Here is a 25,989-nt window from a genome sequence, read left to right on the forward strand (position 1 = left end):
ATTACTCGTGTGGAAATATATTTCCAACACCTCACATACATTCACCCCATAAGTTTTGTACGTCACTCACTGTATCGAGAAACTTTAAGGTGATAAAGCTACTACCTTTTGCACGAAAGAAATAACATAGATTCTTTGCAATACCTGTACTATATAGCTTTCTGGAGGTCTACGCCCACCCTTCACACCAAATTACAGTTTGGAAATTATGCTATGCTCGCTCGCATCAGTCCTGTAAAATGATCGTCATCGTTGGAAAATGCATGGAACTGCTACATCTCATGAGAAATAGACAAAGGCACAGCAGCTGTGCTTGACATGTGAAATTACATACCACACTGCATTAACTCTTTGAACAGAACACAGTCACTTCCACACAAACAACTGTCAAGCAAATGTACACACAAGGTTTGCAGTACCTCAAAAACTCCTGTCACTGAATTGGAAAAGGAGTTTGAAACATTTTATGTAAAGCACTTGTGCTAACAATTCTGAAGCATTGTTCCAGTGTTTGGTGTCCATACCAAGAAGGTATCAGAAAGAGAGAAATGATCATGGAACATAAAAACACAAGGGCTGCATGGTTCTGCACTTAAACCTGCTATAATGTGTGAGCTGTGCAGTTTCTGACCTTTTAATTGTGTCGAATACGACGCTGTTAATGTTCCAATGTAAGAAATCTCCAGCACATGACATACATTCTCCCTGCAAGTTTCTCTCTGATAAACTATGGTACCTTTAAGGTGATAAAACAACTACGTTCCACACCAAAGAAAACACCGGCTCTTTGTAACATAAACACTACATAGGTTTCCAAAGGTGTATAACGCCTGCTATTTACAAAGTCCAAGCCCTATTACAGTTTGAAAGTTATGATAGGTTTACAGCTGACCTATAATATGATTTCCTGATAAGAAACATCACCGTAACTGCTTGTACTGTCTTTTCTACTTCTTGTTGTAGGAGAAAGCTCCATTTGGCACTGGGCTTACATTTTGTTCATGGTTGGCGGAGCTGCGACAACATGTTCTCATTACCATCAAGCAGTCAGAACACAGTCCTGTCTCTAACTCAGCTCATCCTGCTTCTCCACTGACAGCTGCTAAGCTCAGATTGCGGCATTAAAGGATTCTGACGCAATTTTAACATTAAAGACGCTATTTTCACAGCTACAATTGGTTGTACCTCCGTGAAAAGTACAACAGAATGGAACAGCGCCTGGAGAAAACTGGCCTAAACTGATTGAAGAAGGTGAGATGGAAAGTGAAGTAAATTATAATGAATCGACATTTGATCGCTCTGAAATTGTACGAGCGATAAATTCTGGATTCACGTTTGAACTGAACTCGTTTCCAGTGGAAGAAGTTGACGAATGGATCGACATTGACAGAAATTTAGCTACCGAAGAAGAGCTGACAAATGATTTGATATTACAAACTGCTTTCAGCCCACGGGAGGCACCAGCGAATGAGTGTGACGAAGAAACGACTGCAACTCACATCTCGTGGAGGCTTCAGAAGCCTTAAACACTTTCGTGAAATTCGCGGAGACTAGCTAACAATAAAAGAAGGAGGGTAGTCCAAGAAACAGCTTAGCATTTCAGAAATGTTCCAGAGGGCTTAGAAGAAAATTTCAGCTGAACCATCAGTGTTACATACCACTCCGACACATTCCACCCCCTTACAACGTCAGATATCTGTGGTATTTTTAAAGACAGTGATTCCAATAAAACTGCACAAAATTCTTGGTAATAATTTTTATTAAAAATAGCTTGTTTTTGATCTTTTCAAGTCAGTTGTGTTTATTTTATTTCGTGAATTGCATACGAAAAATTATTTATGTATATTAACTTTTCTAAAACTTTAAGCCTTAAGCTGATTTAACAGAGCAGTACAGTATGCTACATGTAACTCATTTTTGTTTTTAGAGAAAAGCTGCTTTTAGGTTTTTGATCATGTAAACTCTCCTGTTGTGTTTAATATATAACAGTTGCTTGGTTTTGTCCGTTAAAACTATTGGTTTTACTTATATCCCTTTTTCTAACCCAGATTTTAAAAATGACCTTGATAATCTAGCGAATCCGGTGATAATCTAGCGAATTCGGCATTGCCAGATCCTTGAGCATGCCGGATTATCATCAAAATCCTACTATGAATATGGGAATGCAAGGTTTCTCGTCGTATTTCAGTGATGGAATCTTCTCGGGTTATCAGCCGAATTCAGGGTGTCGTAACATTTCGACGAGTTTCCTACTAGTCGTCTCAAGGCGAAGTTTACTCGACTTTTCTTTCCATATAAAAACGTAAAGACATACAGAATTCTTACTCAGAGTACTGTGCACGAAACGATGTGCAGTTATATTGACTGTCGCGTGGTTCCATTTCAGTGCTTGCTTCAGACAGCAAAGCTTCTTTATACAGTTCAGTACAGTTCGTAGAGGACGAGTGTTTCAATCTTTTAACGAAATCATTACGTACAAAAGTAATTTGTGGAACTTTGGGTAGTGTATTTGTGCTCCAGTAGAGTTCACAATGTGTTTTCTTAGAAGCATCTCATACAAGAACGCACACGCAAGCGCCCGCCCCCTCCCCACCCTTCCACACACACACACACACACACACACACACACACACACACAGAGAGAGAGAGAGAGAGAGAGAGAAGCACTAGCGACCAGGAAATTACACTCCCCTGAACAGTTAGAGCACAGCATTCAGATTGGCGTGCCGTTCCACATAACTTCTGATCCGTTGCGTGATGGATCTCAAAGGCTATTAGGCCATTGTACGTTTGACCCCAAAGTTGACGGTGGCTGTTCGTTTTACATGTCAACATGAGAAGAAATTGTTTTGATTGGCACTGTATTCTGTTAACGTTCTCTTATCTTTTTTGCTCAATACATGACAGCTTCATTGAAAGTGATCGCGGGTCGCCACAGACATTTAAAGTAAATATTAAATGGAAAAGACGACGGTTCAAATGGCTCTGAGCACTATGGGACTTAACATCCGTGGTCATCAGTCCCCTAGAACTTAGAATTAATTAAACCTAACTAACCTAAGGACATCACACACATCCATGCCCGAGGCAGGATTCGAACCTGCGACCGTAGCGGTCACGCGGTTCCAAACTGAAGCGCCTAGAACCGCACGGCCACACCGGCCGGCTGAAAAAGACGTTTACCGTTTCTACGTAGGCTGAAGTTCACTAGAGAGAGCCGTTCATCGTTCCACAGAGTGTTGTGAATTTCCAACCCACTTCTGTCGTATTTTGTATTGTTGTCTTTCATATGTATAATCTGTCTGAAGTAGATGCTTTGTAAATGGCTGTTTTAGACTTTCTCTCGGATTGAGGTCGACAGCTTCTTGCGATACCGCTATTTCTTTAGGCTGTATGTTAAATATCTAGGAACAGTTTTATTACAGCATCATGAAGTCCGAAAGACATACATTGTATTAATTCTATATGCTATTTTGTACTAAATGTCAGCATTCGTGTGCGTGTTCTAAGTGTCTTAGATTGGCACGTGACTCGAAGTAGATGGCAGATTGTGTCGCGACAGTTTGCTATGAAAACAGGTCCGTGGAATGGTTGTATACTGCCATACATGTATTTACATCGCGCTTGGGAAAACTTTACCCAGCCACATTTCCGATAATTTGACAAATATGGTAAAATTTATTTGCACCCGACACTTCGCGAGTCGGCCTTTGTTCTTTTTTTACCGTGTATTTCTCCTACTTTTCTTCTCGGGGTCAAACGACGTATAGCACAAATAGACACAGATTAACTACCAAAACTTAAAGGCTACAAATTTTATACAATTGTAGAACCAGCGGGTTGTGGTTGCTTCACAAAACACTGGCTGCACTTTGAAACTCCTTCTGCTGAGATCAGTTTCGCTCCTAGTGACATGAGAACGGATTCGGTTGGGTGACTTCCGGGTAGTCAACTCTTCTTTGTGGCTCTTTCAGGCATTACCCATGTTTTCACGAAGACACATTCCTGCACCTCACGTGTCTGGTCTAGTTTGTTGTGATGACGGTGTGAATACTTCAATTGTCTTAAGAAAAATCTTTCTCGAATTCGAATTGTGAATTTGCGTGGTGGTAACTAACCAGGTGTTGAGATTCAGATGTAACTGCTTTGTTATTTTCTTTTATGGCTACAATTTCTTTATCTAATGTCCATTGGGGTGGACCGTAGACAGCCTGTAAAAAGGTGCGCCTTGTCTCACTGACAGCTGCCTCGAATAATTTGCTATTTATTACATCTGTTAAAAACTAAACATGAAGTCGTATTATGTAATGCAAGGTGTCTTGTATAATTTATAATTGTAACAATAATTAAAACAGTGAGTTCATAAAATTATTACCAACTGTTGAATTTCTTTATTATACCTATCGTAATATTTCCAAATAAACCAGCACTTAACAGCATGAAACTAAATGTTAGTTTAAAGCTATGTAACGTAAAGTAGATGCGTCGTGTAACATAGTAAACATGGTCCGCTATCCCTTGAGCTACTCACGTTCCAGCGCTGAAAGTCTGTACTAAACTGTTTAAAGATGTCAATGTATGATTATTCACTACAACTACAGACTGCATTACTAGAATAATGCTATTGTTGACTGTGTCTGGTCTGTGTTATATTATCCAGTCCACTAGAAGTATTTCCGCCACAAATCCGTTTTCATCCTCTGAGTGTAAGACGACTACCATGTCATCAGGACAATTTTCGTAGTACCTTATCGACGGCCCGACACATTCAGAGTGCCTCGTAAGTCTCACAGTAACGCAGTGACAGCATACAACACCGCATCCTCACTGGATTCATCTGGAGACTTTTGTCTTGAATTGACCAGGGAAAACACGACACCTAATTTAACTGCGTATACGTTATTCGCTAGAGTATCACTCTGCAACTACTTTTCCTCCGGAAAGAATATGTTGCCGGTCGGGGTGGCCGAGCGGTTCTAGGCGCTACAGTCTGGAACCGCGCGACCGCTACGGTCGCAGGTTCGAATCCTGCCTCGGGCATGGATGTGTGTGATGTTCTTAGTTTAGTTAGGTTTAAGTAGTTCTAAGCTCTAGGGGACTGATGACCTTAGACGTTAAGTCCCATAGCTCTCAGAGCCAAAGAATATGTTGTAGGCACTGTGAGAGCTTAATATGGTCGCACCGCCGCGGGCTGTTAACTATTAGAGGGAAGAGGGGCACGATAAGAGGGAAGTGCACTTTAAGATTGCGCAACACGAGTAGCGGAGTCCCGGCGGCAAACATCAGCTGTATCATTGTTAATGCGGTAAGTGGGTCAGTTTGGTAGTTCAGGCTCTAGCGGTCGGCCCCAGCTTACATACCTACTAGCTGCTGCGACTTCTACTGGCGTTTTTATACACTGGTGTGCAAAACTTAAGGACGAAAGTAACTTTCCCATGATATCAACTGCCAACTAACATAGCTCGATGAAAATTAGACCATATACAGAAAGAATTGCTACAGTGTAGTACAGAAGGTAAGTGAAAGAAATACGCAATGAGTCGAACAGAAATGACACATTTATTGAAAGACAATAATTACATTGAAGTCACCGCGATTTATTATGGTCCCCTAGACATTACAGAATGCAAGGAATGGTTCTTAATGGGGTGCGTGATCACTACGGACAGCAGCGCATGCTCTGCAACGGGCTCCCACGCTGGCCACACCACCACATTACACTATAACTGCTCGTTGATGGACACACACTGTCTTTGCCCCGTTCTTTCAACTGCCTTGTATTGCAGGGCCAACACCATTTGGTGCTATAGCCACGCTGACCTCACGGCATGTGCCGTCCAACGTTGTATGCACGAGTGGGAGACACTCCCACGTTTCCGCTCAGTTCTGCTACTTTATCTTTCTCATCCTTAAATTTTGCTGAGCAGTATAGTATGGACAACCTTTCTTCTAAATTCAGTACATATGTCGCATTAAAATGGTGATGTTCAGGATTGCTCATTAATCAATATTGCTCGTTTCTACCCTGATCTTGTTAATTCTACATACATACATACATACATACATACATAGGGTGTAGCTCATATCCTCTCGAAACACAATATCATCTCTTTTTAAGAGGTTTGTGTAATTTATTTGCGGTTCCTGACGGATGATTCGTCGTGTTCCGCTTCTCGCATCCCAGTTACGTCGTTATTCAGCAGTCACCCAATCCTTTAGCGTTGTATTCCCAGTCATGTTCAGGTTTATAAAGTCTTGTACTTGTGCAGAAGATGACAAGCTCCCGGACACCATACTTTTATGTCGATAGGGCAAATGCCAGGCGTACTTAGACAGGCTTTATACTAAAAGCGTCTGCCAGTCTAAGGATTGTTTCTCTCTGGCTGCGACGCTATATGGCTGCGATATGTTCATTTCGTAGTTTTTAATTCCATACACATGCTGGGGATCTGATCATTGCCATAAAAATATCATAGTGGTACATTTAAACACAGAATTTGGTAACTAATACTCCTTTGTAAGTAATGTTACAGTTTTCTGTATAACTCTTGTAGGTCTCCGGTTGCCCTAATACGTGCTAAGGCTTTCGGTTTCTAGTCTAGAAGGACCTCAAATGTCTGTCTGTCACACTTTTTCGAACACAGCCATCGTTCTCGTGTTTTACAGTGGAATATCTTTTCAGATTGTCTTTAAGGAGAATATATGTTGTTTTATTTGCGTCTACTTTAAGCTCTTTCTGTGAACATGATGTTTCAGTTATTGAAGTACATCACTGACTACTCTCCAAATTTTCTCTGGAGTCATGGGATACAATCATGTGATGTCATCAGCATATGCGGTGACATCATAAGTAAGTAGGCTCTCTTGTATGATCTTTAACTGCGATTCGATTGCGGTATTTCAAGTATTTCCACACACTATCCCCTATGGACAGCCTTTCGGAATTATTTTTGCAATGTTGTCTTCGTTATTGTGCCACTCACTGCAGTCTTTGACAGTTTTACATAAAAGCACAGTAGAAGGATAAATGGCGATTTCCAGAAGTCGTGCAAACGGAGCAGGCCATCGTAACTTGTATCCTGTGGCTATGTCTGTCACGATCCCAACCACATATTTTGCTTGTACATCGTCAATAACAGCCATGGCGTATTTAGTCACATCATCTATGGTCTTACATTCTTTTAACTTCGAATTAGCATTCATTAACTCCGTAAAATTTTCTGTGACTGTGTAATCTGTTTGACAGAATTTTTTCCAGGACTTCGCCTAAAGTGCTAAGCAAGTAAATTGATCGATATAGCTTTGCAGGTGCGGTATCATGTTAAGTGTCCTCTTTTGTTAATATTACAAGAGAACTTTTTCACATGTTAGGAATCCTTCTACGTAAGAGACAGTCATTTAATAACACTGTAAAATATGGAACAATTTATCTGTTTGGCACATCAGCATGAATATTTTCGGAGCTTGTTGCTTTTCCTTTCTTGATTAGAGAAATTGCTATGGCAACTTCCTGCACAATTATTATAATTACTCCCATTCTGGCGTAAGATGTGGACACCTTACGCTGATCAGCCAGTACATTATGACCACCTACCTAATAGCCGTCTGTCCACCTTTGGTACGGATAACAGCGGCGACGCGTCGTAGCATGGAAGCAGTGAGGCCGTGATTGGTTGCTGGAGGAGTTGGTACAGCATCTACACACATAAGTCACTTAATTCCCGTGAATTCCGGGGAGGGAGGCGATTTGCTCTGACGCCACGGCCAGTCACCTCCCAGATGTGTTCGATCAGGTTCAGATCTGGCGAGTTGGGGGCAGCACATCAATTGGAACTCGCCACTGTGTTCCTCGAACCACTCCATCACACTTCCGGTCTTGTGACATGGTGCATTGTCTTGCAAAATGCCACTGCCGTCTGGAAACATAATCGTAATGAAGGGGTATACGTGCTCTGCAACCAGTGCACGATACTCCTTGGCCGTCATAGTGCTTTGCACGAGCTCCACTGGACCTGTGGTGGATACCCACGTGAATGTTTCCCAGAGCATAATGGAGCCGCCGCAGGCTTGTCTCCGGCCCGCAGTTCAGGTGTCAAGGAGTTGTTCCCCTGGAAGAGGAGGATTCGCATACTCCCAGCAGCATCATGAAAAAGGTATCGGGATTCATCAGACCATGCAACTCTCTGTCACTGCGTCAACGTCCAGTGCCGATGATCACGTACCCATTTCAGTCATAGTTGCCGATGTCGTGGTATTAACATTGGCACATGGATAAGTCGTCGGGTGCGGATGCCAGTCGTGAGGAGTGTTTGGTGCACTGTGTGTTCAGACACAGTTGTACTCTACGCAGCATTAAAGTCTAATGTTAGTTCCGCCACAGTTAGCCACCTGTCGTGTTTTACCAGTCTGCCCACCCTGCGACGTCTGACATCTGTGATGAGCGTGACCGCCCAACCCCACGACGTCTGGACGTGGTTTCACCTTGGTTTCGCCCGTGCTGAAGACACTCACCGCAGCACTCCTCGAACACCCAAGTCGTGCAGTTTCCGAAATGCTCGTTCCGTGCCTCTGGGCCATCACAATCTGCCCTCGGTGCAACTTAGATCGCGCGCCTTCCCCAATTCTACACACGGACAGAACGCTCACTGACACTAAATGCACCTTGCCTATGACTGACTAGCAATTATTCATCCCCAGGTGACGCTGCTATCGCCTGGATGTATTTACCGGGTGATCGAAAGGTCAGTATAAATTTGAAAACTGAATAAATCACAGAATAATGTAGATAGAGAGGTACAAATTGACAGACATGCTTGGAATGACATGGGGTTTTATTAGAACCAAAAAAATACAAACGATCAAAAAATGTCCGACAGATGGCGCTTCATCTGATCAGAATAGCAATAATTAGCATAACAAAGTAAGACAAAGCAAAGATGATTTTCTTTACAGGAAAAGCTCAATATGTCCACCATTATTCCTCAACAATAGCTGTAGTCGAGGAATAATGTTGTGAACAGCACTGTAAAGCATGTCCGGAGTTATGGTGAGGCATTGGCGTCGGATGTTGTCTTTCAGCATCCCTAGAGATGTCGGTCGATCACGATACACTTGCGACTGCAGGTAACCCCAAAGCCAATAATCGCACGGACTGAAGTCTGGGGACCTGGGAGGCCAAGCATGACGAAAATGGCGGCTGAGCACACGATCATCACCAAACGACGCGCGCAAGAGATCTTTCGCGCGTCTAGCAATACTTCGTTTTATGGTTCTAATAAAACCCCATGTCATTCTAAGCATGTGTGTCAATTTTTACCTCTCTATCTAAATTATTCCGTGGTTTATTAAGTTTTCAAATTTATACTAACTTTTTGATGACCCGGTATATCGATAGTAGGTCGGTGGTCATAATATTCTGACTGATCAGTGTATATTTGTTTGGAAGTCATCTTCCTCGTCTGACGTTTATTCTGGGAGCATTCATTTCAAGAAAGTATCTGGCAGAATACCTCCAATTAGTTGTTATTAGGTTTCTGAGTCTTCAACTAAATCAAAGGTTTTTAATATTTTTATTTACTGTAGCACTTCACAGTAGAATAGCACAAAGCAAGTGTGGGAGTCTCAGTTTTTGGTTGTGCTCCCCAAGTTATTCTCATCAGTTTACACACATTGTTCCGGTCGGCCACTTTCAGCTTGTGGGCTCTGACTGTGCTGATTAACAGACAAGCTGTTGTCCAACTTAACGCCTAAGTATTTTGTAGCTGTATATTGTTCCAATGTTATTCCTTCCTAGGAGCTGTTTAAGATTTTTGATCGCTTTCCTGTTTCTCAGATGGAAAATGTATTTATTTTTTTTTTGTAGTATTTAAAGAGGATTTATTGAGTTATCAACAAATTTTCCTCCTTAGTTTCATATTTCTTGCCTCGGGCAGTAACAAGCCTGTCGTCAATGTACATGAAACTTAAGATTCCTTCAGGTAGAAAGGTGTCATTTTTATAGACGTTAAACAAACTATGCTCAAATACACTCTCTTCTGGTAAGCCATTTTTCTGCTTCCTTCATCTGCTTATTTGGCTATGGAATTCCAAGGAGACTTCGGTTCTGAATATTCCTGATAGGGTGTATCCAGAAATAGTCTTTTGTGATGATTTAACTCGTTCTAATAATAAGTAATGTTTCATAGTGTCGTATATTGCTGTAAAGTCTACGAAAACAGCTCTTGTAATCTGACTTCTTGCATAACCATCTTGGATGGTTGATTACTATTTGATAAATGTAACTCTTCCCTGCCCCAAAGCTTGCTAATTATGGAATCTGGAGCGGGGCATTCTTTTCCACCGGTCTTTGCAAGATTAGCGTTTCCAACACCTTAGTGTTGTGAATCTGCAGTCCCCGCCTTGCCGAACCTGACGGACGATTCAAAACGTCAACCTGTCACTGCCACCTTCATTTTTCTCCCCACAGCAGTCTTCCCACCGAGCAACTTTTAGCTGTATGGCATTGCAATCTTATGCGAAAAGAGCTGCTTCCAAATCCCCATCTGGCTACACCGCTTGAAGTTTTTTTGATTTCTCAATATCACTTTCTATGATTTGCTGAGTGTTGCATTAAAGGTAATTCCCACTCCTTCACCAGAGCTAGATTGTGCTCCGTGTCGAATGACATCAACTTCAACGGGACACTGAGGGCCAATCTTCTTTACTTGTGCCTCTTCTCTTTCATAAGACATTCAAGAACTTTCTTCCTCACAGAGTACGCTCTAACGACTCGTCCACTTATGTCCGTCGTCTGTATTTGTTTCAAGCAAGGGCGCTAATGATGTTATCGTTTAGCGTCATAAACCACTAATCATCATCATCATCATCATCATCACCCTCTTCTGTGATTGCTAAGCTGCATTGATGCCTTACAGAAGTTTCTCGCGTAGTCCCCACTTAATGTAAGAGAGAGAATAGTGTTGCCCCTCTTCACCCCAGCCCGCATCTCGTGGTCGTGCGGTAGCGTTCTCGCTTCCCACGCCCGGGTTCCCGGGTTCGATTCCCGGCGGGGTCAGGGATTTTCTCTGCCTCGTGATGGCTGGGTGTTGTGTGCTGTCCTTAGGTTAGATAGGTTTAAGTAGTTCTAAGTTCTAGGGGACTGATGACCATAGATGTTAAGTCCCATAGTGCTCAGAGCCATTTGAACTCTTCACCCCACTTACCGCACCAATTGTTTTAATGTGTCAACTTTCCTCCTGAGCTCGTTCTGTACCATCACGTAATTGATTAAACATATTATTCTCTTTCCTAACAACACTGTGCTACTTTAGTTCTGTAAACCACATGTAAAATGTAATTTTCAGGCGGTAGAATTTTTCGTGAAACCACGGCGCTATTACAGAAACTTCCTGCACCATGATAATTTACTGTTTAAAAAATTACTGTAAATGACGACTTAATATAGTTGATTGTTGTAGAAACAGATCGCTACGCTTCCTGTTGTTTACCTACAAGTGTGTGTTGGCCTTTTCTGGTATCAGCTGTGTGTGATGCAGAACATTGATGTGACGCCTACTTCAAGGACTTCCATCTCCTAAAAGTTCGTTTTAGGAAAATTTCCTTGCCTGTCCCTTTGTGTGCTGTTTCTGGTAAACTGGAAGCGTTACATGCCATACTCTTATATCGTTTACTGCTTAAGGTCTTAGGTCAGTTTCTCCGTTATACGAAATGTCAGTAGCTCCACCTGCGTTATGCCTGCAAGCTGACACAAGTAGGCATGATTAGGTCACGTTGATACGCCAAAACAAATGAAAACGGTAATCAGTTTGTGTCAGTTTGGTATTGTATTATTTAAAAATAAAGGGTCTCACAAATTATTTGAAGAATACGGTAGGCAAGATTATATATGGAAATAAAGTTAACTTTCATAACACATTCAAAAATAATTTTAATGTCTCTCATACAAGGCAGCCGCTGTCACTCTCAAAAAACCCTCCTACCTTATCGATGGTTGGGCGTACCATACTTTCTTTTTCCAAACTGGTTTTAGGGAAAATTTATTTAGACTAAATTGATAATTTTGTTCTGTCGAATAATACTGCTGAAAAAGTAACATCTTAAATAATTTTATCAGTTAAAAGTTGTGACTTGGACGTATTTCGGTTGTCTCACAAGAGGATATAATTAAGTGATAATCAGATAGCTAGTAATAATGTGTTTTTTCAGTGTCTTTTTGAATAAAAGCTGTTGGAACTCAGACGGGGTGAATTGCAGGCCATTGCCAGACACTAACTCTGTGTGGTGCTCCGTCCATACTCTATAGTCTATACCGAAGATACTGTATTGGGACCGGATCATAGTGTACACACCTAGCGAGTTGGCGCAGCAGTGCAACACTGGTAAGCACTCCGCATTTCAGAGCCCCATCCGACCATCCACATTTAGATTTTCCAGGTTTTCGCTAAATGACTTAAGGCAAATGTGGTGTTCGTTTCTTTGAAAAGGACACGGCCGATTTGCTTCCCCAGCCTGAGTTAGTGCTCAGTCTCCTATGATCTCGTCGTCGACAGGCAGTTAAACCCTAAACTTCCTTCCGTAATGCCCGCCATAGTCTTTGTCGAATGGTTCAAATGGCTCTGAGCACTACGGGACTTAACAGCTGTGGTCATCAGTCCCCCAGAACTTAGAACTACTTAAACCTAACCAACCTAAGGACATCACACACATCCATGCCTGAGGCAGGATTCGAACTTGCGGCCGTAGCAGTTGCGCGGTTCCGGACTGCGCGCCTAGAACCGCGAGACCACCGCGGCCGGCTAGTCTTTGTCATTCGGGCTATAAAGCTCGAAAGAGCATCTACCACCAACCGCCACATTGGCCTGCTCTTGTGGTGGAGGGTAATAGTAGATCTGCATTGACATGTTGAGAAGTGATAAATGCCATAATTACCAAGAGAGTGGCTCGGTGGCTAAGTGGATGAGTGTCAAACCACAAATATAAAATACCCTCACGAATTGTAAAGCAGCTACGAACAGTATGGCCGCATAAATATAAAAGGTCAAACTTTAGGCCCTAGTCGTTCCAAAACTGTCAAGGTGCACCCTGGTTATGAGTCCACGTTAAATTGTTGGTTTCCCCATAGCAGTTTAAAATTCGGAAGAAGAAATGGCCATCCTATCATCAGTAAGGTCGTTCCAAGTAAAGCGGTGCAGTGTACAAACCAACGTTTATGTTGATCACAACTTAACCGTTAGTTACTTAGAAACAACACTCAGCACTGCAAACGCTGAGCAGTTTTCTCTGGGAGCTTGGACCAGACCGAGCAGGAATATCAACGATCCGTAATCAAGTGGAACTTCGTACCGTGGAGGTACAAATGAAACTATGTAACTGGTAAATAAAGGCCAGTGCCTTCATTTATGTCTGATAAAGCTGGTGTTGGGCGCAGTGATGCTGCGATCGGGTGTAGGTCCCGGACGATTTCAGATAGAAGGAACGAGTGTGTTCAGATGTGTGTGAAATCTTATGGGACTTAACTGGTAAGGTCATCAGTCCCTGAGCTCACACACTACTTAACCTAAATTATCCTACGGACAAACACACACACCCATGCCCGAGGGAGGACTCGAACCTCCTCCGGAACCAGCCGTACAGTTCATAACTGCAGCGCCTCAGACCGCTAGGCTAATCCCGCGCGGCGAAGTAACGAGTGTCTTAGCTGTCCACGTTGCGAGCTTAATCAAATCCAGTCATGAGTCACAAAGTTGCCATGTGTTTAGTATGAGCTCTCCAAAACGTAACCAAATAAAATCCAAAGAACACAGAAAAACATAGTAATATGGTGTGGCGCGTTACAGAGTGCTCATGCAAGTAAGCGAACAGCTTGCTTGTTCGCGCTGTTGAGTATCTACTGAAGTTCCCCTGACTTAACGTGTTTACGGGGACGCCCGTGAGCAGCTTGGACATCAAAGCTGTCTATATACCTTAAATCATTCGATGACGCTTTATCGGGGACTTCTGGCGGGGACATCCACGTCGAATCATTTTTATTGTACCTGGTCTATATTATTAAGATCATTGCAATATCATGTATCCTTCGTTGTCTTTCAAGTTTTACAGTTACAGTGCAGAATTAAAAGGGCCAATACACCGCATATATGTTTCCAAACATGATGTATTGAAAAGGAGGAGGAGATGTATGAAATATTAAAAAAAGCGAGAGAACAATGTGGAGAAAATGGTCCGATATAAAGAGTGCATACCGGTGTGAAACATGAGACTAATTTCGTGGTTCAGCAGCTTTTTGCAAACAAACACGTTTGTTAAGAAAATGCACTAGAAAACTAAGCAACATTTGTGTGATTTTTATGAACCATTTTCAGATATGCCATATTTTGTGTATCTGTTAAGTACCGGAATAATCGCTTGCGTTGGGAGAAGTTCCTATCTGTTTTTTGTTTTTCAATGAAAGTGTTAATTTATTAATTGTATCTTCAGTCGTCCCCAATGACTGAGTATTCAAAAGCCTATTAAATTTGAATTGTGTGAGTCGTATGACAATTTTTTGAATGTACTCTGCTGCACTCACTGTTCACTTGGATTATAATATAAAAGGATATTTGAATCCAAGTTACGACAGCCAGTGCAAAGATTATAGTGGTTCAAAAAATTTATTTCGGCTGTTAGCCCGGTTCTCTTGGACCTAAATTTAAAAAAAAAATTATTTGTAGTGTACAGACCGCATAAAGAGTATCACATTTCTACATGATCTCCTCCACACCCAACTCAAGGTCGCCAGCGTGAATCCACGCAGAAAATTCGTTGGGAGACCTGTGCAGGCAACATAGCACCGCATGGTGTACCACTTCATCAGAGCGGAACTTCGTGCCGTCCAGCGCATCTCTGGGTGGCTCAAACACATGATAATAGCTTGGGGAACGATCTGATGAGTGTGGTGAATGCGGATGGTATTCAGACATGACGTGTATAATTGTCCCAACTGTTGCACGGATCGTGCGTTGTCATTTTGCAACAGAGCCCCAACAGCCAACAATCCACGTCGTTTCGATTTGATTGTAGGCCGAAGTTAATTTCCTTAGGACGTCTGAGTATAAAGCAGTGGTCCTTTACGACTTATAACTCTCCGAGATGGTGTTATTCGTTCAAAAAGAGAGTCCGCGTAGCCTTTCGGAACTCCTTTGGTTCGTATCACGAGGAATGTCGCCATCCCTTAGTCCCTTTCTTCGTTTATGGTCGATGGTAGTGGATCCAGTTTGTGCCCCCGATGACGATTCTAGCAAGGTGTGCATCGCCTAGTTCAACACAACGCAGTTGCTCACATGCGTCAGCACGCCACTGAATCAATTCAGGATCAACTGCGCGGAACCTATCTGGCAGACACGTTGTACAACTGAAGCATGTCATGCACAGCGTTATGTGCTGGGCCATAACTAACGTTTACAGTTGCTGCAGTGTCATCCAGTCTTACGCGTCGGTTATCCATCGCAATGGCTCCAATGCCTCCGGTGTTCTTTCGAGTCACAATACAATTTGCCTGACACGGACGAGGAGCATCGGCCCCGGACGTCACACCATATGCGAACTCCGGACTCTACTCGTAGGTTTTCTGCCGTTTCAGGCGTGCCTCACCGTGTTGTACCTCTATTTTTTGTGTTGAATTTCGGTCGGTTTCACACCTTGTGTATCTAGAAAACCATATAACATAACTCTGTTCCTCTCTAGTTCAAGTAACTTACTGGACGGCCATCGACTCCCCATGTACCTATTTTCGTGTATCTGTACGATGCTGCCACATAGTGAACATCTAGCGTACTGTTAGGAACATGCGTATCAAATTACTGGCTACTTGCTCCATTTTCCATTTTTATTATATACTTTATTTTTGATGTGATTGAACCTCATATGTGTGTTCCTCTAATCAACGCCATTCCACTAGCTCATAAAGTTACTTTAAGTTAAGTCACGTCAGTTGTTAATGCCAATGGGGCCTTAATTACTTAAAGTTTATGCCAGATACCTGGAATGCGTGTAGTGAAGCATTTAAAGAAAAACTACTGTACTGAAATATCTGTCTAGCTTTTGTCTTCCATTCCAGTACATATTTTAGAGTGAAACCGAATCGTTTTCAGTGTTTAGTCGGTAGAATTTTATTGTGCAGATTCCACTAATGGTACCAGGGCGTGGAAAAAAAACCTTAGTGAATTGTGAGCAACTCCTCAATCTGTAAACTCAGCCACTTGAACTCGTGACGACCGCGAAGAATCATCGTGCGACTCCGTAGCGCCAAGTGACTGGACTTGTTAATGAACGTTTTATCATAATTGGGAAACGAAATGGTTTTTCGGTGTTTTATAAAGGTCAAAACGGGAGTATGAGCAAACGGTCGAAGCAAGTGGCTCTTTTGACAACTGATACACTCTGACAGACACTCACAGAATTGTCTGCATCGCCTGCTGGTTCATCAGTGCGGACAACTAACATACGACTTGACAGTTCGATGGTTATTGAGTGGTGTTGATGTACCGGTTTGCTTAGTGGTTTATTATATTATTGTTCTCTTGTTTCCATTTACTCCATATTTTGTTTTATTTAATTTTTCTTTGTTAGGAGTTGTTCAGGAAGTGTTTTGGATTTATTTATTTATTGACACATTTGTAATAGCTTTGTAATAGGACAAGTAAATTATGAATAATGTCTCCAATTTTGTACATTAATATTGTTAAAAATATAAAATAAATGACTCATTTTAGAATACCTGATGATGGGTCCATGTATTGTCCACATAATAAATGGAGGTATAATCGGGTCACGTTTTCATTCCTTCGCGTGGATGACCTTGTGCGTGTTTGATGTCAATGGCAGTTTGTGCATGGCGTCTGCTGTGCACGTTCTTGGTGTCATTTGACCAGCACTTTTGCATTTGCTGCCCGTAGAGAAGTCAGCGATTCGTTCCTGGAATCCCGATGCCATTACTGACACAGTGCAGTTCGACAGTGTCACACTTCTATCCCAAACGACAATGATATATTTAGCAATGAAAAAAGTGCGTTGTTATCGGGCACTTGTTTGTTTGAGTGGCTCCAAGAATATGGCACGGGATCGGCGAATGTCAATAGAATTGAGCATTTACGAGACTTCAGGGAACAATACATCTATCAATTTCTTCTGGGTTGGCACTGCAGCCTCGATAAATTTGAAGAACGACATTATTCCACCTGCCTGTATTTTAAGTTACTTTATCGTACACTACTAGTTTCGGACACGGCCCGTTTTCAAGTGGATCTATAGCAGCAGATGTGGATACATTAACCTCGCCTCGTCAAATAATCGCGTGCCGGGCGTGTTTATACACCACGTGAAATATAAGGTGCACGACATGACAGTGGTAGCGAGAACAATAGCTTTATCACGCTATTAAAACGCTGCATCTAATCAGTAACACCAGGAAGACATTGTCCTCGCAACCACTATCATGTCATAAACCTTAGATTTTAAATGATCAACGTCGACGGCCGTGCTGTGCATAAATACACACGGCACGCGATTTTATGATGAGACGGGGATAATGTATCCACATATGTTGCTGTAGATGTACTTGAAAATGGGCTATGTCCGAAACTAGTAGTGCAAGGTAAAGTAATTTAAAATAGAGTTCGGTGGAATAATATCCTTCAACTTACATGTCAACATTAAGGGGTACATTCAGCGTAAAGTATTTAGGTTACGCCGTAAGACTATTACCGAAAGGGTATTGCAGCATTTCGATGTTGGTTTGCTGCTACGCATTCGTGAAAGATGAACCTAAAAGCATTACGTAGGTGGTCTTTATGCATTGATCACAGTTTGTAAATATCTAACTGCCCACACCTGACGACCCAACTTACGGATTTTTAAAACAGCATTATTTCTTTGTTTATGGCGTTCTCCATTCATAAAGACAAATTTCTTTTCCTACTCTTGTGACACCAGTGGCTGTTTCCTGTTTATCAAAAATAGTAGTTCGCTGACGAAAACACGAAATTGCTGTTGAGGCAGGACAAGTTGTTACGCGCTGTTGGATGACGCGTCCTGTGGGATTTGCGCAGAAAGCAACACCACGGGCCTGCGCATTCCTTCGAGCCTCCACCGTCAGGAGTTGCACGATATATGGCAGTCTTTTCACATGTGTAAAGATGCTGCGTACTTCGCTAACAATGTTGTATTATGTTCAGACATATCTTCATATTTGTATTTTATACTTGGCTCTTCCATACCATGTTACCATATATGAAATAAATTTAATTTTTTGAAAACTGTAATAAGAATTTGTAATTGATAAAAAGAATAATATAATGAGAATTTTTAACTGACAACTGGCTTATTATTATATAATTACATTCGCGTTATTGCATCATATTTATCGTCGCGTAGATATATTTTGTGTTCTTTCTTGAAAATGGGATTTTATTCTTTAATCAAAACGAGGCGTATTGTAATGGTTGTTAATTCAGAAACTCACAAATCTGAAGTTCGTTTATTGTTGCCATTGATCTTTCTTTCGTCATTCCAAGCATGCTGTTTACATACACAGATAACCAAAAACAGTTTGACTAACCTGCTAATTGCTCTTTGGCCTCTCTTTCTCATGTAAAACAGTCGCAGTTCGTTGCCATATGGATTCTACGAGGGTCTGCTGTAAAATAATGTTTCCGCATTTTTTATGTGAGAACTCGTAATTCTTTTTTAAATAGAACAAACATTATTAACATTCTACATCTTCATTCTTCATGTCTACATATTTGCTGTCCTCTGCCGCTAGAGGACTCTGAATTGTAGCTTGAAACATGGCGGTGTGTAATGTAACTATGTCGATGCGTGTGCTGTAATCGAGTTTCGAATTCGAAGAGTTCGTCCACACATGGAGCATCCTCTGCTTCAACATGACAATGCCAGGCCACACACGAGCGCTGCGACATCTGTAACAGTCCGACACCTTGGCTTCACTGTCATCGACCACTCAGCATGCAAACACGACTTGGCCCAGTCCGATTTTCATCTGTTTCCAAAACTTAAAGATCACCTTAGGGAACTTCACTTTGATAATGATGAATCGGTGCAAGCAGAGGTGAAGTTGTGGCTTCGTCAACGAAGTCTAACATTCAACTGTGACGGTATCAACAAACTGCTTCTCGTTGAAAGAAATGCGTTTGTTGCCGGAGTGACTATATTGAGAAATAAATATGTAGGCATGAAGAATAAAGGTGTAGACTGTTAATGACGTTTGCCTTACTTAAAAATCTTCAGAAGTTTTCATCTAAAAAATTCCGATGAATTACTTTTCAGCACTCCTCCGTTAAATCCTTGGTACAGAGTAGGATAAAGGTGGCAGGAAGCCTTCGTGCTTATCATACAATTGCTGAAGACTACATGGAGGTGGTGTATGGGACCTACTGAGCGGGGTAGCGGAGTGGTTAGCACACTGGACTGCCATTTGGGAGGACGACGGTTCAAACTCGCGTCCGGCCATCCTGATTTATGTTTTCCGTGATTTACCTCAATCACCCAAGGTAAATGCCGCGATGGTTCCTTCGAAAATGTATGACCGCTTTCCTTCCCCATCCTTCCCTTATCCGAGCTTGTGCTCCGCTTCTAATGACCTCGTTGTCGACGGGACGTTAAACACTTATCTCCTCCTCCTCCTTGTGGGACCTACGCTGACGTTTTACTTAATCAAGTTAAGTACTACGTTCCTTTCATAGATTATTGGGAGGAAATTTTGGAGGATGTGTAACATAACACAAAAACAAAAATACAATATGTATAGAACTGATATTCAACTATCTCCGGAACAAATCCAAAATGAAACTGTCCTTGAGGATGTCGAAGGAGTCCAACATTTTAAACATTGAATTTTTTTTCAGATTCATGCAAAACTTAACACACATGTGAATGTGTGTAGACAAGTTGGTTCTCCTAAGAAATTCTATAACGGAGAAGGCAGAAGGGGGCAGCAATAAATCCTTTTTGTCCTCTTTCTTTGTCGACTGGTAATTCTTTTATGATTGTCGGGAAGTGGGTACACGTGACCAACAGTTTCACTGACGTAGTCCACAGCCTACGTAATACGTTCTATAGAAATGTCGCTCCTGGAGCACTGCTTTCTTCACGTGTAGTTTTCGTAGAGGATTTGTCGATCGGGTACGTCTAGAAGACGACATGGACGTAATGTAAGAGGACGTGTGATTCATCTGAGTAGGCAGTTCATTTTCATTGTTCACCGTCCAATGACAGTTTTCTCTTGTGCACTGCAGTCTCAACTGACAGTGTTAGGTCAGTAAGAGCAAACATGTGCATCTTCTGCTGCGAAACCCTTTTTGCATAGTGCTCAGAGACAACCGTCCCATGTGTTGTCACAGATAGTCACCAATTATGATTAACAAAATGGGTGACAATCCTAATACATCTACATTCATGGATGAGCCATGAACTTCCAACGTTCAGTCGTCTGCTAACCGTTTTAATCGCCATTTTTCAGGTTCGGGGTGTTCCTAACCTTTTCAGGACGTGAATATTTGATAATTCTCACAGTTTCTGTGATATCCGTTTTCTGTTGCATTGTGGTAACAATCTGACATTTATAACTACCGCGTATATCGCTATATTTCCTCATTCCGTGCTCATGTAGTCGACCGAATAATTTCTTTTTAATCCCTGTATTTGTTATATACCTTTGGTATCACGTTGCTTGACTCAATTCAAGTTCATTGCGTGATAGAAGGGTAGCATAATCTTCTGGTTAAGTAGTGTATGTCGTGGTAATAATTCTTGTCCCTCATTGAAGTGTCACAATTTTCAGCAGGTCGTAATGCAGCGTAATCTAAGGTGTTGGGCAAACATCGTACATTATATCTGTCGAGACGGAAATGGAATTCGCTTGCAGCAGACTGTTGCTATATAAAAACCACGAAGCCTGGTTTCAGTGATGGCTAAAGGGGATTACCACCACGTCATCCAGCTACGCTGCAGTGATACAGGCTCGGTTGCTTGCAGCTGTTCGTGTTCATACATCTTTTCGAGTGTATTGTGTTAGCAAGAAGGGCGGCAAGTTTTTATTCGTGTGACCTTCCTGATTTAGACTAGCTATTTTTCACCAAATGGAGCAAGGGCTTCCCTTTTTACATGCGCGCGCACACAGAATGAAATGAAAAGAATGATAATTCCTTTCATGCCTATTTCGTCTGCATCTACATCAGCTCTTGACCCTAGTTAACTTTCATGTTCGGCGGGGATGTCTGATCGTCCTCTGGGTCGTCTTGATGAACCAATATTTGGAATGTGATGTATCAATTACTTAAGAATTATTCAAAAAGCTGTACGTGAGATAAATGTACTGGTTTAAAATTGTAGTCCAGATTACCGTATTTTCATTACAGCTTTCTGCACATCAATGGTTTCCTTATATCGACACAAGGATATGGTGGTGCTGCCCAGCCTAAATAATCAGTCTTTCTCATCTTTAAAATGCTGCCATTTTATGCTATTACTTTCTTTCGTAACCAAAACCTCACATCTGGACATTTCCCGTCACTCTAAACGTATATTCATTGAGAAAATAACGTGTTTACCTTACTCTTTAACCATACTCCACATTCATGCCATACGATCCCATGAGTTCCTGTTCACATTATTTTTGACGCTTTTTTACATAATAGGTTATAAATTCGACAGTTTTTGCTATTGTTTCACTGAAAATCATTAATTCTGGCGCTCGTTATCCATTGCTATCTATAAACCGAAGCTATATATTTATGTAGTCTCTCTATGCTGCATTTGGTGGTTACTTTGGTCTCTGTGTGCAACCATAATACTATTCAGACATTATTTGTTTCATATATTCTCATATACTATTTTTCTCTCTGTCACTTGTTGTTCAATTGTTGGTCCATGAAAGTAGACTACCAAATGTATTATTCTTAATTTATATTCTAATGACATTTTTTGGTTGTTTTACTGTAATATTTCTATAGAAGATGCGAATGTCTAATTATTCAAGTTGTAATCTGTTGGAGTGAATATGTGATTTATTGCATCACCTGAGAGTGTAATGTTTACTTTCACATATTGTGCCATTTCTTGCTTGAGTATTAGCCATTAGACTGCAAAATCACATATGTGTGTATTTTGAGTTTTGAACTTCGTTTATTTGTCATTTTTCAGTATGTCATGTAACAGGAAGTTACTGTTTTCAAGTCAACCTTAATTTGGGTTTCAAATGGGTTTAAGGGCTTATCAGGATACTTAATGAACTTGAATTTATGAGGAACCCATGTATTTCGTCATGAGTGTATTTCCTCAATTTCCTTTGGTTTTCATTAATTAATTGTTCTTCAGTCATCAGATATGGTGGTGCAGGATAAAACCCTAGGTCTCCAGGTGGTAGGACGACACTTTAAATCCCCCTCCAGCTATTCAGAGGTGGTCTGTGCAAATTCATTTGTAAAGGGCAAAAACAATTTCTTTTCCCATCCTTCCTTAATCTGAGCTTGTGCTCCATCTCTAATGACTTCCCCATCATTGGGACATTGAAGCCTAATCTCCTTTCCTTCCTTTCTGTGACTTGTTTTGTTTCACTGTATTATTCCTCATTTTTCTGTCGTCTAATAGTTCACTGAATTTGTGTGCTAGTGATGTTTCTTTTTTTGGCTTCTTGGTTGAGGATACATCCTAGAGTACATAAAACAGTCATGGAAGAGTCTTCCATTGAAAAAGTCTGAAAAATTAAATAGCAGCCTTAACTATCGTTAGGCATGTAAAGTATCATTGATTATTTGATGCAATGAAAAACATCATCAATCTTGAATTTTCAATATTTGTATTCTTTAAATGTTAAAAGACTATATTTAGGTTGAAGTAGTTATTTAGGGGGTGGGGGGGGGGGGGTCCACTGGGGGCCGGACCGCACAATAACCCTGGGTTCAGTGTGGGGTGAGCGGACTGTTGTGGCCCATTGTGGGGTGTGAGGTGTGAACCACTGAGTGCTACAGCGGGACGAAGTCCCTCCGTCCTTTCTAGGTCCCCGGTTTAATACATACATACATATAACACATGTTCATATTCTCATCGCGTTTCAATTATCATTATAAAGAACATCAAGTCGCGTTTCTTGAAAATTTGGATTACTATAGAAATGTTAGTCATAATCTGAAGTTAGTATATTGTATACCCTAATACAAAAAAAGACACCCCACGAAGGAATTATCCGAAGGGGACGGAAATGGGTAGCTGTGACGTACATGTACAGACAAACAAATGATTAAAGTTTCAGAGCCGGCCGTTGTGGCCGAGCGGTTCTAGCCGCTTCAGTCCGGAACCGCGCTGCTTCTACGGTCGCAGGTTCGAATCCTACCTCGGGCTTGGATGTGTGAGATGTCCTTAGGTTAGTTAGGTTTAAGTAGTTTGTAAGTCTAGGGGACTGATGACCTCAGATGTTAAGTCCCATAGTGCTTAGAGCCATTTTTTGAAAGTTTCAGAAAAATTTGACGATTTAACAAGAGAAAGAGTTTCACAAATTGAGGAAGTCAATAACGCATTGGGCCATCTCTGCCCGTATGCAAGCAGTTATTTGGCTTGGCATTGATTGATAGAGTCGTTGGATGTCCTCCGGACGAATATCGTGCCAAATTCTGTCCAATTGGCGCGTTACATCGTCAAAATTCAGCGCTGGTCGAGGGGACCTGCCCATAATGCTCAAAACGTTCGCATTTGGTGAGAGATCAGGCGACCTTGCTGTCCATGATAGGGTTCGGCAAGCAGGAAGCCGTGTGCGGACGGCCATTATCTTGCTGAAATGTAAGCCCAGGATGGCTTGCCACGAAGGGCAACAAAACGGGGCGTAGAATACAGTCGACGTTCTGCTATGCTGTAAGGGTGCCGCGGATGATAATAAAAGGGATACTGCTACGAAATGAAATGGCACCCCAGGCATGATCCTGGTTGTCGGACCGTATGGCGGGTGAAAGTCAGCTGGGTGTCCCACCGCTGTCCGGGGCGTCTCCAGACACGTCTTCGCCGTCATCGGGGCTCAGTTCGAAACGGGAATAATCATTGAAGACAGTTCCGCTCCAGTCAGTGAGATTCCAGTTTTCTAATAGATGGCTGTACTTATATACTAAATCTCAGCGTTTTCACCGAAAAGTGCTTCCCTCGTACTTATTTGTGGGATTTGTACATACGAGACGTGAGGGGTAAGACGTGAGATGCGGCAGGTGGCGGCGCGCAGTCGCAGACGGTGGCTTCGACGCCGCGTATTGACTGTGCGGCGCTGCGCCGAGCGCCAGACGCCAGACGCCCAGACGTAGGCCGCCAGCTCGCGCGGCAGCTCAGCTCAGCCCAGCCCTGCCCTCCTCTACTTTTCCTACCATGTGGTGCTGTAGGCGGATCAATTCGGCGGACCCTCAACCTATCACAACAATCCTTAAAGGTAAAGACACGCGAAACCCGCCGCATTCCCAGCTTTCATTCCAGCCTTCGAGCGAATTTGTATATCGCACGGGAGAGACGAGAGCGTCTCTGTTTCTGCTTTTGCACCGCAGTTAACGAAATCTCTTGACTTAGAAGGCTTTTTAGCATTCGCAGTTTGCTTACAGCTATTTTGCAGTATAGGGAGTGGTACAGTAGTGTGCTTTTTATTTATCTGCGCAGTGTGTGTACGAAAACGTTGTGCTTTCGTACGTCTCGTTGTTGGCCGGATTTCAAAGTAATGTTGTTTAGGAACGGAATGAACAATGACATTTTTCCGGCAGCAGCTCGGCTGTGCGACATGCAGAAAGATTCGAAAATGAGGTCAGACGAAATTCAACTGCACGAACATGCCAGCAAGGGACATCGCGAATAAAATAGCCTAAAGCGAATTAACTTGTGTGTCATCTTTAAGAAAGGCTGTCGCACAATTGAAAATGTATTATAGCTGACAGAGGTATATTGAGCTGTTACTTATAATTCTTACGGCTGTGAGAAATGTACTGCATTGCGGTAATATTCAGATAACACAGTTTAGTATTTGTAAAGTCTACTTCTAAGAAACACAGCACAGTAATAAAATACTCCTCACCCGTCGTTTATTGCGCTGGTTGCCCGAAAGGTATTTTTGAATACAATTACTGTTTGACATTATTGATGCGGAAATATGCGAGAGAACCGTACTGTTGTTGGCAGTCTGTTTATTTTATTAACAAGGAGTAAGGGAATTCATAAAGTTAATTTATTAATGAAATGTGTTTTAGTGCTTTACGAGGGATTTCGCAAAACTGTGAGATCTTTTTGCGTCGGAAATTCATTTAGGGCCCTTTCTCACAAGCTATCGGCAGGTCAGCATTGCAACAGGTAGACCACGTAGAGAACAATGTTTTGCGCGTGTATTTCGTTATTCCAACGTTGATTAATGCGAAGCGAATTAGCTGTGATATAATTGGGTCATTGTTATGACAAATGATTTCTCTCGCTTGAACGTCATTTTAATTGCTGAGGGACGTTTTACCATGCTGCACGATGTCGTCATGTTACTGCATGTACCTGGCGTGTTATTTCGTTGCGGGTCTACGCTTCATGTCCCGATCAATACGTGTTTCTCTGCACCAGTCAGCTTTTCTTGTAAGGCCAGCAGCTGCACTGAGGCTACACGAGTTTAACGGAAATCTTTGTGGTAGGTAGATTTAAAGGTGCCGAAGAATGCCTGCCGATGCTGATGATTCGGAAACTGAATGTCAACAGCATTGCCCGTGTTTGCCTTCAACCTTCAAAATTCACTCTGCCCGTAACGTAAGTTTCTGATTTTGCAGTTTTGTCACTGCGCAGGGTCTCTTTTTGTTGCAACCACAGTCTAACCTCGGGGAGAATTCCTGCTTTACTGAAGTGTGCCATTCGACCGTTAAGTGATCAGATGGCGTGACGATAGGAGAAGAGGAATGATTGTGTCGAATGAGGACTCCGAGAGAAATAATAGGTGAAGCCAGG

At 42.0% G+C, this 25,989-nt stretch overlaps 1 protein-coding gene across 8 annotated transcripts in view; it reads left to right on the forward strand.

Moving 5' to 3' along the window:
* The window catches only part of LOC126183251 (ensconsin-like), a 413,080-nt gene that overhangs the window by 43,171 nt on the left and 343,920 nt on the right, over window positions 1–25,989 (forward strand). For 3 of the 8 annotated variants that reach the window (XM_049925052.1, XM_049925058.1, XM_049925060.1), the window contains exon 1: window positions 24,382–24,457. The exons of the other annotated variants lie outside the window; for them this stretch is intronic. In XM_049925052.1, the coding sequence (XP_049781009.1) occupies window positions 24,397–24,457 (61 nt within the window). In that variant the 5' untranslated portion in view covers window positions 24,382–24,396. Of the gene's footprint in view, window positions 1–24,381; window positions 24,458–25,989 lie in introns of those variants that run through there. 8 annotated transcript variants of the gene reach the window in all.

The sequence above is a fragment of the Schistocerca cancellata genome, chromosome 4, assembly GCF_023864275.1.
Source record: "Schistocerca cancellata isolate TAMUIC-IGC-003103 chromosome 4, iqSchCanc2.1, whole genome shotgun sequence".
NCBI lineage: Eukaryota > Metazoa > Arthropoda > Insecta > Orthoptera > Acrididae > Schistocerca > Schistocerca cancellata.